General features: G+C 37.3%; 2 protein-coding genes across 4 annotated transcripts; one reads left to right on the top strand and one right to left on the bottom strand.

The window, feature by feature from the left end:
* The first annotated feature begins 3,524 nt into the window (after positions 1–3,524).
* LOC131026526 (homeobox-leucine zipper protein HDG11-like) lies at positions 3,525–7,529 on the top strand. Of its 2 annotated transcripts, none has more exons than XM_057956405.1 (11): positions 3,525–3,752; positions 3,946–4,098; positions 4,185–4,302; positions 4,383–4,571; positions 4,668–5,132; positions 5,215–5,316; positions 5,415–5,627; positions 5,715–5,895; positions 5,977–6,245; positions 6,333–6,422; positions 6,513–7,529. In XM_057956405.1, exons 1-11 carry the CDS (start codon positions 3,685–3,687, stop codon positions 6,888–6,890), a joined length of 2,226 nt encoding a protein of 741 aa, XP_057812388.1. In that variant the 5' UTR covers positions 3,525–3,684; the 3' UTR covers positions 6,891–7,529. The 2 variants fall into 2 exon arrangements, with proteins under 2 accessions (XP_057812388.1, XP_057812389.1); XM_057956406.1 differs by having other exon boundaries at positions 3,596–3,752; positions 3,930–4,098.
* A 3,181-nt stretch (positions 7,530–10,710) lies between these two features.
* Positions 10,711–13,922, bottom strand: LOC131026525 (organelle RRM domain-containing protein 6, chloroplastic). Of its 2 annotated transcripts, XR_009102332.1 has the most exons (5): positions 13,597–13,913; positions 12,694–12,762; positions 12,479–12,585; positions 11,661–11,972; positions 10,711–10,813 (listed from the first exon to the last, which is right to left on the bottom strand). XR_009102332.1 is itself a non-coding variant. In XM_057956404.1 (4 exons), the coding sequence occupies exons 1-4, from the start codon at positions 13,856–13,858 to the stop codon at positions 11,877–11,879; spliced, it is 534 nt and encodes a 177-aa protein (XP_057812387.1). In that variant the 5' UTR covers positions 13,859–13,922; the 3' UTR covers positions 11,503–11,876. The 2 variants fall into 2 exon arrangements, 1 of the variants encoding a protein (XP_057812387.1); XM_057956404.1 differs by lacking the exon at positions 10,711–10,813 and having other exon boundaries at positions 11,503–11,972; positions 13,597–13,922.
* Positions 13,923–15,093: the final 1,171 nt, after the last annotated feature.

Genomic DNA, 15,093 nt, shown 5'->3' with positions numbered 1-15,093 from the left:
CTCCATTTGTTTATATTTTGATTTTTCTTAATATTTATATATATTTCTGTATTTAAATATATCGTTTAATTATGATATATATACGTTCACCATGCATCGCACAGAGCGTACTAGTATTGTTTGAAGATGCACAAGGGGCAAATGGGGTATATTAGTAATTTCACATGTCGTGGCCGCAAAAATTACTCCGGCAGGTGGCGCGCCACCAGCAATTAAGTTGTTTCCGGCGGGTTTTACCATCCCTAAATTTAAAGCTTTAAAACTGTATGCAAAACATGGCCATCAATTATTAATTTGTATCCACCAATAACTACTACCATTTCTCCATTTTAATAGTATATCTCTATTTATTTTCATTTCCAATTACTAATATTCTCTAACAGGAAATAAATGAGTTAGCTCAAAAGAGGTATAGAATTTTTCATGTAGCTGTGATTATTAACCAAAAAAGGAAGCAATAGTGTTTTTTGTTTAATTTTTCAAGAGTTTGTTGAATGTTTCTTTTAATGTTTTGGAGCGATGTAAAATTTTTCAATTTATTAACTAGTAATTAAATGGCTCGGAAAAACAAGCAAAATTGAGTTAATAAAAGTACGTAGATCCAAATCAAAACCTGATATGAATGAGTATTTTTTTTTCAATAAATGGATAAATTTGAACCGGATCAAATTAAATAGGGCCATTTTAGAAATATTAATAAAATGAAAATGTGTGATCATAAATTTAAGTTTCAATTTTTTTTTCTCTTTCTAAAAGAATTACTAATTTTTTATGTTTCCAAAATTCTTTCAAATCCCAATTAATGTGCAAGTGACGATCAATTAATATAGTCTCGTTTGTCACTAGCTAGTAATAATGGTATATAAAATACTTACGACACTAATATATATTTGGTATAAAACATATATTCTATCATTCATAATTATAATATGATCAATAATATATAATTTTAATATTTCATACCAAATAATGATCAATTATAAATATTTTAATACATTCTATCAAACATTATATCAATATATTATATAATAAAATAAACATCTCATATATATTATATAGAGTAAAATTTTGAAGTAGCCAAAATGAAGCATAAAACACAATTTATGGCCACACATTGAAAAAACACAAATTTTGGCCATTTTTATTGATTTGGACGTTTTTGCCCTTAATGAGGCGGACTGGGTAGGATCAGGCACGCGGGTCGCGTGCCGGGTCGGGTTAGGCACTTATGGCACTATTAGTGCCATAAGTGCCATAAGTGCCAAGATGGCACTATTAGTGCCATCTTGGCACTTATGGCACTAATAGTGCCATAAGTGTCATCGGAAATCCAAAATAAAACCAAGTAAAATAGTCATTTTGGCACTTATGGCACTAATAGTGCCATAAGTGCCAACGAAAATTCAAAATAAAACTAAGTAAAATGGTCATTTGGGCACTTATGGCACTAATAGTGCCATACGTGCAGCACAAATACAGAAACAACAACATCATTTAAACCCTAAATGGAACATCTAAACCCTAAATGGAACATCTAAACCCTAGGGGAAAGTGTGCACTTATGGCACTTATGGCACTAATAGTGCCATACGTGCAGCACAGATCAGATCAGCACAGATCAGATCAGATCTGATCTGATCTGCCGCCGCCGCCGCCTCATCATCCGCCACCTGACCAATCCCTCCTCCACGCGTTTCAGAGGATCGGATCTCCTCCACCGCCGCCGCCTCATCCTCTACTCCGACGAATTCTGCCGCTGACTTCTGCTCGGCGCCGCTGCGATCAGATCAGCTCCGCCGCTGCGATCAGATCAGCTGCGATCAGATCTGCTCCGGTGACTTCTGCTCGGCGCCGCTGCCGCGTAGCCGCTGGAGAAAGAGAGAGGGAGATGAGAAGGAGAGAGGAGATAGCGCAGCCGCTGGAGAGAGAGAGAGGGAGATGAGAAAGAGAGAGGAAAGAGAGAGAAGGGTAGAATAGTCATGACATACAAAAAATGGCTAAAATTTATGTTTTTTCAAATGGTGGACAAAATTTGATGTTGTATGTTGAATAGGGCCATTTGGCCCTATTGTTTCTATTATATATTGCGTGGAAAACGAGCCCATATATTATATATTATATGATCAAAATTGTTGTTAATAAGACTAAGTAAAATTCACAAAAACTTTGAAATTATTTGATGCCACTTTAGATGGATGTATCTAAATTAATTACATCCACACGAAAAAACCATTAGTCCATTAAGCTACGTACGACCTTTCATCACACTCCCTCTAATCTAATCTAACCCTAATTTCTGTAGAAAACTAGACTTTACAACAAGTCAAAACCCTCTATCTCTCTCTCTCTCTCACACACACACACACACAGTTCACAAGCTCATAAATCCGTCGACTACAGTAACCATACACACATATATATATATATATATATATATATATATATATATATACACACACTTATATACGTAGATGCATTATGCATATATGGAAAAGAGAGAGTTCATATGGAAATTAACCCTTAATTATTGTGGGAACAAACAACTATTTTGAGTTATTTGATCGCTAAAATTTACGATGCATGCATTTTCTTGATGGACGAATGTAACACAGGGTTCGAATTTTGCGAAAAGTAAAAAAATTATTTTTTCGAATGAACTTAATTTTATGTCGAATACAGTATATTTTTATACATTTAATAATATTATTCTCGCATTTTCACAAAAAAATATACTCCCTCCGTCCACGAAAGAACTTCCTATTTTTCTATTTCGGGACGTCCACGAAAGAACTTCCTACTTTTTCCTATTTTGGGACAATACCCCACCACTTAAAAAATACTCCCCTTTTAAGACAATTCCCACCACTCAAATAATATTAATTAAAACAACACAATAAATTATTAATACTTTTTCACAATTCCCAATACACTTTACAACTTTTTCTCCACTCTCAATACACTATACAACATTTTATTAAAACCCGTGCCACTCCCTCCTAGGAAGTTCTTTCATGGACGGAGGGAGTATATAATTCTCACAATGACCAGCAAGTTAATAAACACGCGCGCACACACGCACAATATAATGATATGTACGTAGATGCTTACATATATATGTGGTTGAGTTGAAAAAAAAATACTTTTTATCGTAAAAACTGTGAAAGTTGTACTGGGCGTGTGTGTGTGTGTGTATGATGAACCTTATTTAAAGTGAGAATGTGAGAACTATTTTAATCATTCGATCATCAAAATTTACGGTAAAATGCATGATCTTGATGAAAGAATGAAACACTTGAATTCGAATCTCAGGAGGAGTTAAAAAAAATCATATTTTTATGTTAAACACATATAAACCATATACATACATACATAGAGATATAGAGAGGGGGGGGGGGGGGGGGTAGGGGTGTAGTAGTTGGAAGAAATATTAGTGCAGCAGTAAGTAGTGTGTGTACTTAGGTAAGTGTAAAGTGTAAAGTTTGTAATGGTTTTTGCCTCTCTTATTTTTCCCTCTTAATTGCTCCACACCTTCCTCTCCCACCCTCCCAATATCTCTCTTCACTCTCATTTCCTTCTCTCCACCAACATCAACAACCTCTCTCTCTCATCTCATATATATATATACTCACACACACACACACTCATACAGATGTGGTGTATCTGTACAGTGGCAAAAAGGAAAGCATGGTTGACCAACGCTTCTCATACTTGACATGCTCCAATTCCACTCCCCAAATTCCATCTCATTTCCCGTATTTAAATCCTCCATTTCCCCACTATTTCTTTTCCGTTGTGATTAATTTTCAGTTTCTCATCTTCATTATCGTAATCGCAGTTATTACAGTTGTTGTATTATGGGAATAGCTCCTAATCTGCCACGCTTTCTTCCATACAACACTATTTATATAAGTTCTCCTCATAATTCACAGACCCTTCTTTTGCTAGTGACGCCGCCGGCAAACCACCACCACCACCCATGGAGTTCAGCGGCGGCGGCGGCGGCTCCAGCGGCGGCGACGACCACGACCACCCCGACTCCCACCGCGGCAAGAAGCGCTACCACCGCCACACGGCCCACCAAATCCAGAGACTTGAATCGTAAACTCGGATTAAACTCCATGCACATTAATTAGATGATGAAATTCTTCCAAGAAACGATTTTTATCTTCTTCTTTTTTGTGTAGGATGTTCAAAGAGTGTCCTCATCCAGATGAGAAGACGAGGAATCAGTTGAGCAGGGAGTTGAATTTGCATCCTCGGCAGATCAAATTCTGGTTCCAAAACAGAAGAACTCAGATGAAGGTTTGATTTTTTTTGTTTTTCTCTTACATGAATTCTGGGATTGATTCTGATCTTGATTGATGTGAAAAAAAATTGTTTAGGCACAACACGAGAGAGCGGATAACTCTGCGTTGAGAGCAGAAAACGATAAGATTAGATGTGAAAACATAGCAATCAGAGAGGCCCTCAAGAATGTGATCTGCCCTAGCTGTGGGAGCTCCCCTGCTTCCGAGGATCCGTATTTCGACGAGCAGAAACTGCGAATCGAAAACGCACATTTGAAAGAGGAGGTCTCTTGAATTCTTGAATGCTCAAATCTATGTATCTATCTATAGATATGTGTGTGTGTGTGTGTGTGAATTTTGAATTTTGAACTGATTTTGCAGTTAGACAGAGTTTCTAGTGTTGCTGCAAAGTACATAGGCAGGCCTATTTCGCAGCTGCCACCGGTGCAACCGATTCATATCTCTTCACTAGATTTATCCATGGCTAGTTTTGGGGGTCATGGGAATATTGCAGGCCCTTCTCTTGATCTTGATCTTGATCTTCTCCGTGGGAGTTCGTCGTCTCTGCCCTTCCCACAGCTGACCATTTCTGACATGGATAAGTCCCTGATGGCTGACATTGCAGCCAATGCCATGGATGAGCTGATTAGGCTCTTGCAGAGCAACGAGCCGTTGTGGATCAAGGGTGGTGATGGGAGGGAGACTCTCAACCTCGAGAGCTACGAGAAGGTCTTCCAGAGCCCTTACAGCCACATGAAGAATCCCAATATTCGGATTGAGGCCTCGAGGGATTCTGGTGTCGTGATCATGAACAGTTTGGCATTAGTCGACATGTTTATGGACGCGGTTAGTTTTGATTTCCTGTAAATGGTTTTGTTTTCACACTGTGTTTAGATTTAGTAGTAATGATATTTGCTAAAAATGGCAGAAAAAATGGGTGGAATTGTTTCCTACAATTGTGTCAAGAGCTAAAACTATTGAGGTGATATCATCTGGAATGCTTGGGAGTCAGAGTGGCACATTGCAACTGGTAATTAAGGACTTTTTATTTTTGTTTTTTGTTTTTTTTACTATTTTTAGGCCTTATGCATTCTTGATATAGCTGACTGCATGAGTAATATATGACAGATGTATGAAGAAGTGCAAGTTCTTTCAGCCTTGGTTCCAACAAGGCAGCTGTACTTGCTCAGATTCTGTCAGCAGATTGAGCAAGGCTCCTGGGCAGTAGTCGATGTATCCTATGACGTTCCTCATCAAGACGGCCAGTTCTCGTCCCCCTGCAAAGCGCAGAGGCTCCCCTCTGGTTGCTTGATCCAAGAGATGCCTAATGGCTACTCCGAGGTGTGTGTGTGTGTGTGTGTGTGTAATCCCTACATATATATCATTTCATGAAATTAGGGTGTAATTTACTAGCATTGATTAAAATAGGTAACTTGGGTTGAGCATTGGGAGGTGGAAGAGAAGGCACCAATTCACAGGCTTTACAGAGACCTAATCCACAGTGGATTAGCCTTTGGTGCAGAGAGATGGCTGTCGACTCTTCAAAGGGCGTGCGAGAGATTCGCTTGCTTGATGGTGTCTGGGAACTCGGCTCGTGATCTTGGAGGAGGTAAGCCACCCACACAGTCACACTCTAGTATTGAGCCCTAAAATTTTGGGTGTTCTGATCATATTTTTGCTTGTGTGACAGTGATACCGTCGCCCGAGGGGAAAAGAAGCATGATGAAGCTTGCACAAAGAATGGTTAATAACTTTTGTGCAAGCATCAACCCTGCCAATGGCCAGCAATGGACCACACTTTCTGGCCTCAACGAGTTTGAGGTCCGAGCAACGCTGCACAAGAGCTCCGATCCTGGCCAGCCGAGTGGTGTTGTGCTCAGTGCAGCCGCCACCATCTGGCTTCCCCTGCCTCCTACTAGTGTCTTCAACTTCTTCAGGGATGAGAGAACTAGGCCTCAGGTTTTGAAAATTCAAAATTTCTAGTAATATTTAATGTTTCTTGTGAGTTTGATTTGAATGTGAATGAATCTTGCAAAATCTTTGTAGTGGGATGTGCTTTCAAATCAGAATCCAGTTCAAGAAGTTGCCCACATTGTGAATGGCTCTCATCCAGGAAACTGCATATCTGTGCTAAGGGTAAGAAAATCGAGTGATTTCTAAGCCCGTTGCCACGCTCTCGTGCTCCTCGTTCCATCTAATTATGTACGATCTTGTCCCGTGCAACAGGCTTTCAACACGAGCCAGAACAACATGCTGATCCTCCAAGAGAGCTGCGTGGATTCATCGGGCTCACTCGTGGTGTACTGCCCGGTGGATCTACCGGCCATCAACATGGCCATGAGCGGGGAGGACCCGTCCTACTTCCCCTTGCTGCCATCCGGGTTCACTATCTCCCCGGATGGCAGGGCCCAGGACGGGGGCGGTGGCGCGTCCACCAGCATTGGTGGCTCGTCCGGGTCGCTCATCACGGTCGTGTTTCAAATCCTAGTCAGCAACTTGCCCTCGGCACGCCTCAGCCCGGAGTCGGTCACCACAGTCAACAACCTCATTGGCAACACCATCCACCAAATCAAGGCTGCCTTGAATTGCTCCACTACTTGCTGATTGGTGCCACGTCATAGCCCCTGCCCCCGCCACGCTGGCAGCAATGTGCCCACGTCAGCATTGGCGGGGTGGGGGCTGGCATTGAATGGGGGGAGGGGGGGGCTATCTATCTGTGGTTAGTTGGGGGGTGTTAATGCACTGAACATGGCCCGTTGCTGCAATGTACGCTCCCCGTTGCTGTTGTTGCTGTTGTTGTTGTTTGCTGCTGTCGAGCGTCTCCCAACAGGGGGCTCGGCTACACGTCCCCCCTTCTCGTGGGGCGCTGTCTCGTATTCAACCATGATTAGTTTGGTCGGAAAGGGGTAGTCAAGAACGCACCATCGCGCGTTTTTCTTGCTGAGCTGGCTGAAAAAGGCGACCGCGAGGGTGCCCTCGCGGTCGCCTTTTTTAGGCAAAGACAGAGCAAGAAACACTGTATGGTTCGGGTATTGACTTTCTGTTGATTTGATGAACTGAATTTCGTTATATGGGAATTGTTGTCTAAGGATGGATGGATTGAATTTGTTTGTTTGTCTGAATTTTGCATTCATTCATGATTCATCCATCTCTTTGATGCTAGTTAATGTTGTTTCAATACATCATGTGTGGTCCAATGTGGAAATAAATACTTCATCAGAGCTTAGCCTTTAATTCAAAGTCATGGCAGTGGTGGTGGGGGGGGGGGGGCATGCAATAAAATTTGACAGAGTGGACATGCAGAATTACCTTTTTACCCCTAGGGTTCAAGATAGATTTTGGAGGGGAAGGAGAAAAGAATTTCATCTTGGGCTTTGGTAGGGGGCCAGGAGATGTGTATTTTGAAGTTGATTTTGCGCATTTATGTCTTTTTCGTTATCTCTATCTCCATGTGCGCTGCCGCGGATTGACCATTTTACCCCTATTCAAGACGTGCGAATAGCAAGGGTATTTTGGTAATTATACGAATAGAGAGATGGTGCATGCTAATATCCAATCTCTCACTATGTCCAAAATGTTGTTGTTCATGCATTAGTGAGATTGGTTTTAAATGTTGAATCATAACATGTTTTGAATGATATTGGTAAGACGTTTTAGTAAATTGTCGGTTACAACGAAACATAACTTAATCATTAAGATGTTTTTATCTCTAATCAATAAATCGGAGTTCGAGTCATTACATAGAAAAAATGAGAAACCACTATTGATGTTGTCGAAAAAATATTGCCCCATCTCTCCATATGTGAAAAAGAAGCACTCAAATTTGAGAAATAAGGGTAACTAGTAGTCTAGTACTATATATTTGTCTTGTTGTTTTCAATATTTTTGCAATAGCGTAATCATGGTTAGAATTTGGTAAATTTATATATAATGTGTGAATGTTTTTACAGTAATGTCACAACGTTCAATATTTGACAAATTTATACATAATATTTCAACATTTTTGCAATATTCTATCAAATAATTAATAAAGTAAACACTACAATAATCTCAGCCTCCGACCATGAATTAATTGATTAAATTATCAAAATTTTATTCTCCTTCCATAATTTATTTTTGTAGCAAATGATTTAGTATATATAACCAGTCGTAATATTGATACTTTACACATAAAAGACATTTCAATCAAACATATAAAGTCTTATCTCATACTGCGTATCAAACGAAACATGTATAAACTGTAGTACTGAGTTTTGTTGTACGCTTTAAAATAAGGTTTAGTAGTATTATTTTTGTTATCCCTTAATTACACGACAAGAATTGGTACCCCTTTTTTTTCTTTTAAACTGTAGAAATATTATTAAGACGAACAGTGACATCTAAGGATCGAAGATGTCCTTCTTTTAGGCTAGGGTTTTTTTTTTTTTACTTGAGGCTAGGGAATTAAATTAAGTGTGGAATTAGAGGTAGTCCTTTTCAATTAAGCCAAATTAAATGTGCAGTGTAACGACATTAAATTGAATTAAAGCTGTTATAGGATTTTTCTTCTTTTGTGGAAAGCATTTTCATGGTGAAATTCACACCAAAAGGAGTGTTACCAAATGAGTACACTATTTGGAGAAAATTAACATACCATTTTATACTTAATTGCCACTTGCAATCTCTCTTTGGTTTTTTCCTTATGAAGAAAATTTATCGAAATTATTGATCTCATTTTTTTTCTTTATAATCAATCAATGCATAATTATATGGCATAATGATTATATGTAAAGTAGATACACATATTTTTGCCATCTTAACTTTTAAAGATTTGATAATTTGATTTGTGCTGCAAATCATGCAATTTATAATCAACACTAATGAACTCGAAAATTATCATTATGCAAACGGTTTGTATATATATAAATATGAAAGGGTACGAATGAGAATGCTCAATTACTGTGAGATGTGAAAAAATATTTTCAGTCATTCGATCATTAATATCTACGGTGAATATATCTTAAATGATAGATGAATATAACATCAATTTCACGACAAATACATCCATTTTATACGTTCAATGTAATATTCTCACGTTTTTACAAAAAAAAAAAAAAAAACATATATTTTTCACTATATTCATGTCACATGTAATTAATTAGTCAAGGGGCGTGGACCAAAAGAGTAATTAAGGATGAGGCACATTCCCTTTATATTATGTGCAGCTTCGAATTAATTGCAAGTTAGTTAATTGCTTTTAGGTGTTCTGACAAAATTAAATATTATTGAAACATCCTTAACCTAAGTCTGAGCCTAGGGTAGGGGTCCATGCAATTTTGCAGATATCATTTTCTTATGTTCAACAATTCTCCCTCTCTCACTATCTTTAATTTTAAATGTACCAGCTGCACCTCTTAGTACAAATTAATATTCTCAGATAAAAAAAAAAAAAAAACACCAAGATTTTTGATGTATACAATAATTTGATACATTTCTTTTTCATTTCACTACAAATTCACACCATCTAAATTTCACAACTAAAATAAAAGCAAATTAAAGACATCAATGGAACGACCCCGTTTTGTGGGAACTTCTTGTAGATTCGAGAACTCGCAAAGGGCATTGATGGTCCACAATTTTGAGGGCTAAGTTTCAATTTGAATAAATTCAAGAAAAAGTAAATACGTCATTATCTAATTAATTAAACACATCCAACTAAAATCAAGTCTATCTATAACTTAAAGTAGGGATAGTAATTATGCAGACAACGTACATTGCACAAGTTGTGAAACTCATGCAATCACATAGACAACTAGTCGCATAGAGATGAATATAAGTATAGGAATATATTGATACATTAATTACACCAGATATTATCGTGAGAATTATATTTTTTTTATGAGACCGTTGCATTTAACGTATAAAGTCATTGCATTCGTCATGACATTAACTGCACTCGTAAAAAAAAAAGGATCGTTGCCCCTCATGCGATTTGAACCAATTTCTGCATCTATTCATCAAAGCGATGCTTTCGCCTTACGTTCTCAATTTAAATAAGGGTTCTGATCTGGACCTCATTTGTAATATATATATGCTATAAGCATACATATACTAATTAATATATGTCGATTGATGAATATGAGATTGGAGCTGGTAAATGTGAATAAATCATATAAATAAATATACACTGATCATTTAATAACATATGCCAAAGTCAATAAATGAGTGAATTTAAAGCTTGTTAGTAGTTGCACATGTACAAAGATTGATCTTGATGTTGCATGCACATGAACTTTTAGATTGTATAGATGTGTTTTTGCCCACTAATTTGGAGTTAGGTAGGGCGTTCTATTTATGAGATTTTGCTCATTTAATAATCGTGTCTCACTATGTGTTCTAATATATACATAAATAAATAAATAATTGTAATTCTACAAACGGTCACTTATGTAATGATGAGCCATTATTATTATAATTATTACCCCACCCGATAATAAGCGGAGCTCTCATTTAACCGATCACGTACCTATAATTCATTTTTTTTTCATCTATGAATACATATTAGTAAAAAATTTCAAATTGCATGTGACATGACCACTCAACATTTTGTTTCTTCTACCAAACAAAATGTTAAAACTTCGTAGTTTTGATAATATAAGAATAGGGAGTGAGACCTCAAGAGTGAACTATATTCGAATTTCTTGGGTTGTAATTTATGGATTAAATTAGGGGTGAGCGAAACAATCAAAATCGAATAATTGAACCGATTCAAATCGAAATATTAAAATATGACTCGATTTGATTTGCTTTAATTTTTCAAAAGAATTTAGTTTTGTAAAAACCGAAAAAAAATCAAAAATTGAATTACATTTATATAATAGTACAATATATATATATATACACACACACACACACATATATATATAATTTATATAAATAAATATTGTACATATTGATATATAATTTCGATATTAAATATAATCTAATTTAATTTTTTTTCTTAATTTTCAATTATCTTCGATTTTTTGGTTTTTTTTTTCAATTTTTTCAGGTTTTTTTTTCTTCAGATTATTTTGTTTTTACGGTTTGGTTTGATTTTAATTCTAAAATTTTTGGTTAATTTTGATTTGATTTATTGGTTTAATTCGGTTCAGTTTGATTTTTTTTTAAATCAAATATAAAATTGATTTGGTTTGATTTTAGCAAAAAATCGAACCGAAAACCGAATGCACGCCCCTAGAGTTAATGATCTCGAATGTCATTTCATTATTATATAATAACATGTACAATTTTTAAATTATTTTGTATTTCAAGAGTGTGATACCTATTGTGGCCCAATACACTCATACTAGCCTATACTATACTAGTTTTGAATACATTGGTTAGTTAAGTAACATTTGAATACAATCCAATAATGAAATTAAAGAAGGTTGTGAAGAACATGAAGAAGGCAGAGATATAACATGGAACCTCATCATTGTAGGGCTCGATCACAAGCAGCACAGTAGCAGGGTTCCGATTAGGTTACCGTATGTGGAGAGTGCCGTATTCTGCTGAGGCGCTACGACATTCTGATTAGAGCCGCGGCCCCAGCACCGGGGATCAGATAATTCACCTCTGCCTGGGGTTCTGCTGCTTCGTCGTCTCTTGCCCAAGCTCAGCCCTAGACTTTGCAGTCTCAACAAAGATCACACGCCCATCCAAAAACTGCAACCGGGTTCAAAATTAGAGAGAGTCGAGTGGTGGCTTCGTGTTTACTAGCTACATTTCAACTCAAACTGCATTACTTTTGAGAGGCCAAAGATTTCAAATCATTAAACTACATAAAATCTCTCTATTAGCTTAAGCTTTTAGGTGAGATGGCCATTCAACAAGAGAGTTCCCTACATTAGGAAAATATTAATCACAATCAATCTTATCCAAAGGAATGGAATATGTACAATCTTTCTAGTTAGAAGATCTCATTCCTATGATCATGCATTTGTTCCAAACTTTCTAATTAGCCCATCTCTTTCATTTTATCATGCTATTCTGAAATTTTCAATAATATTCACCATCCACTTATTGTCATGAAGAATTTAATCGTATGCTCTACTGCAGGAAGACGGTCTGCAGCTCAAGAAAGCACGGCTCGTTTGTATCTAAATCTAATGTTTTCAGGCACTATGAAGAAGAGGAGTTGATGATTAATAAGATTGAGAAGTGATATTGACCTTCCCATGCATTCCTTCAATAGCTTTCTTGGATTCCTCCTCCGTCTTGTATTTTATGAATGCAAAGCCCCGAGGCCGATTGGCTATCCTATCCATCACCAACTTCACTACAATAACCAACACACATCCTCCTTTATCAGAATTGACAAAACAAACATCATTGATTTTGATAAAGAATCCAAACACTAAATGAAGTTTAAGAGCAGTCTTCTCACCTTCAACGAGCTCGCCAAAGTTTTTGAACGCGTTTCTTAGACCCTCCTCTGTTGTCCGGAATGAGAGACCTATAGAGCAAGGCAAACAATCAAACATCTGAGATGGTCATATTTAGACCTGGACTCACACTCAACATTGTGTGTGTTTCTTCTAAATTTATCAAAATATGCTCTTTCAAGAACACTCTTTTAAGTGTAGTTTATAACAATCTCATGCTTACAAGATCTCTCTCTCTCTCTCTCTCTCTCATTATCAACAATATGGAGAGCTGATTTTCTAAAAGAGGTTTTATGGTCTAGCAATATTGAGCAGGTACTAATTACACAATTAAACAGAATATACAGAAGAAAGGAGAAAAAAGAAATGGTGATTTCGCCTAAATACACAAATTTTCGTTCAATTCTGATTTTACACATGAACTAAAAATTCTGCCTTCAAATATACGAACTTTCAATTGTTTTATTTTTTCACACAATTGTCGATTTTCGAAGAATTAATGCTACCATGGCTAGCTGAAGTAGCAAAGTAATGACATTGTGACTAGCTGAAGTGGCGGAGACATCCAATTACCTCGTTTAGTACATTGATCGTTTAAGTTATATAGATATTTCAAGCATCCACCTCAGCATTAATTCGAAGGCAATTGACAACCATATTAAAAATCAGAACAATAAAAAGTTCGAGTATTTGGAAACAAAATTATTAGTTCTTGCCGTGAAAGTTCGTGTATTCAACCGCAAATATCTCAAAAAAGAAATTGGATTCTAATTGATAATATAGATACTCAAATCATTACTAACTGTAAGATTGAAGCACTCAAATTCTAAATTATCCAAGAAATCAGCTGCACAGATAATGAAATTGCAACAAAAACTAGAGCAAGAGAGTGAGTAACATCTCACCACTGACGAATAGCCTTGTAGATGGATTCAATCTAGTTCTTGGTGTAGACGAAGAAGATGAAGAAGAATCAAGGCATGAAGCTACGCTGAAATTAAATTTTGGGGGAAAGTTGTTGTGGATGGATAACAGAGAGGGGAGTGGGGGATGAAACCGTCTTTTCGATTCAAACACTACCGTTGTAACTGAAGCTACCGGCGGATTCGTCGGTGGTGTGAGAAACCGGCGCGGCGGAATGCGGTGGTTGAGGGCGGGAGCTGCCATCTTCTCCAGCTAATCTTCTCTTTGTGCGACTGTAAAATTGAGTCAATTTTTTTTGAAGTAGTTTAATTTAGAGCTCCTTCAAGTTTGAGTAAATATCAATTTGGCCCTGTGAGGGGTGAAACTGCAAATACTTTTCCTGAACATATTCACCAAATTTGCCATATTTTAAAGATATTGTAATTATAAATTGGATTAATCTATAAACATAAAACTAAATTAATTGTTCCAAAATTTGACGTCAAAACTTGGTTCATATTATTCTCAACAATGATTATTTTTTTATTAATTACATTAGTATATTACTAACTTCAGGGAGAGGTTCAAATAAGTACCACTAATAGAATAAGAACGGAGAACCATTTTAAGTCATTCGATCATCAAGATCTACTGTGGATGCATCATCTTGGTGGATGGATGCAGGTGCTGGGTTCGAATCCTGAAGGGAGTATTTTATTCGGATGCATTAAATTTAATAGCGAATGCATTAATTTGTATAACAGATGGAGTAATTTTATTGGTTCTTATGTTCTCACGATAATTGTGGTTCTCACTATAACCGCACCCTACTAACTTCATGTATATGTAATTAATTCGTTTTTTATTTGAAAATAATAATTAAAAAAAATCAATTTAAATATAAAACTAAATACAGTTACTTCCCTCCATTTTATAAAAGTAATTGCTTTAGGAGATTCACTGCTAGCGGAGAACTGGGTCTGATCGTCTTGTTTGGTCTTCTCGCTGTGATGTCCCTTGCTTTTGTTCTTCCCTTCATCTGTGATGGTTGGATCTTTTGCTCCTGGGTTTGGTTGGTGCTTGTTTTGAGGTTGTGCCCCTCTGGAGTTCAACCTGTACTGAAGTTTGTTTGGTGGCCAGTTTGTCTTGTTTGGTTGGGTCTTCCCTCGATGGGCTGGGGCTCGTTTTGTGGTGTTGTCCCCTATTTTTCCTTTTCTGTGTTTGTTTGCTCTTTTTTGCTGTTTCGGTTTCCTCTTCCGTCGGTTGTTGGTTTTTGGCAGATCTGCGCTATTTCCCGTTTGCGCTGATGCGGCGTCTCCAGTGGTTCCGGAGGTGACCAGAGCAGGGAAGATTCATGATGCGTTCGGTGGGCATCCTGTGCTGCCCGCTCGGCTTGGTCCGGCCACTGCAGATTTCTCTGGATGGCCAGTGCTGCCCCCTCGGGTTTTGTTGTTGACTCTTTTGTGCTTGAGCTGTGTTTCTTCCGGCTTAGGGGGACG

This window comes from Salvia miltiorrhiza, chromosome 5, assembly GCF_028751815.1.
Source record: "Salvia miltiorrhiza cultivar Shanhuang (shh) chromosome 5, IMPLAD_Smil_shh, whole genome shotgun sequence".
Taxonomy (NCBI): domain Eukaryota; kingdom Viridiplantae; phylum Streptophyta; class Magnoliopsida; order Lamiales; family Lamiaceae; genus Salvia; species Salvia miltiorrhiza.
Note: the sequence above shows the minus strand (reverse complement) of the source record. Positions and strands in the feature narration are given on the sequence as shown.

Coding starts and splice junctions, on each gene's coding strand:
- LOC131026526 (XM_057956405.1), top strand. CDS start 3,685: ATGGTTGACCAACGCTTCTCATACTTGACATGCTCCAATTCCACTCCC. Junction 4,099..4,184: donor CAAATCCAGAGACTTGAATC/GTAAACTCGGAT, acceptor TTTTTTGTGTAG/GATGTTCAAAGAGTGTCCTC. Junction 5,133..5,214: donor TCGACATGTTTATGGACGCG/GTTAGTTTTGAT, acceptor TAAAAATGGCAG/AAAAAATGGGTGGAATTGTT.
- LOC131026525 (XM_057956404.1), bottom strand. CDS start 13,858: ATGGCAGCTCCCGCCCTCAACCACCGCATTCCGCCGCGCCGGTTTCTC. Junction 12,763..13,596: donor TACAAGGCTATTCGTCAGTG/GTGAGATGTTAC, acceptor CTTGCTCTATAG/GTCTCTCATTCCGGACAACA. Junction 11,973..12,478: donor TTGAAGGAATGCATGGGAAG/GTCAATATCACT, acceptor ACCCGGTTGCAG/TTTTTGGATGGGCGTGTGAT.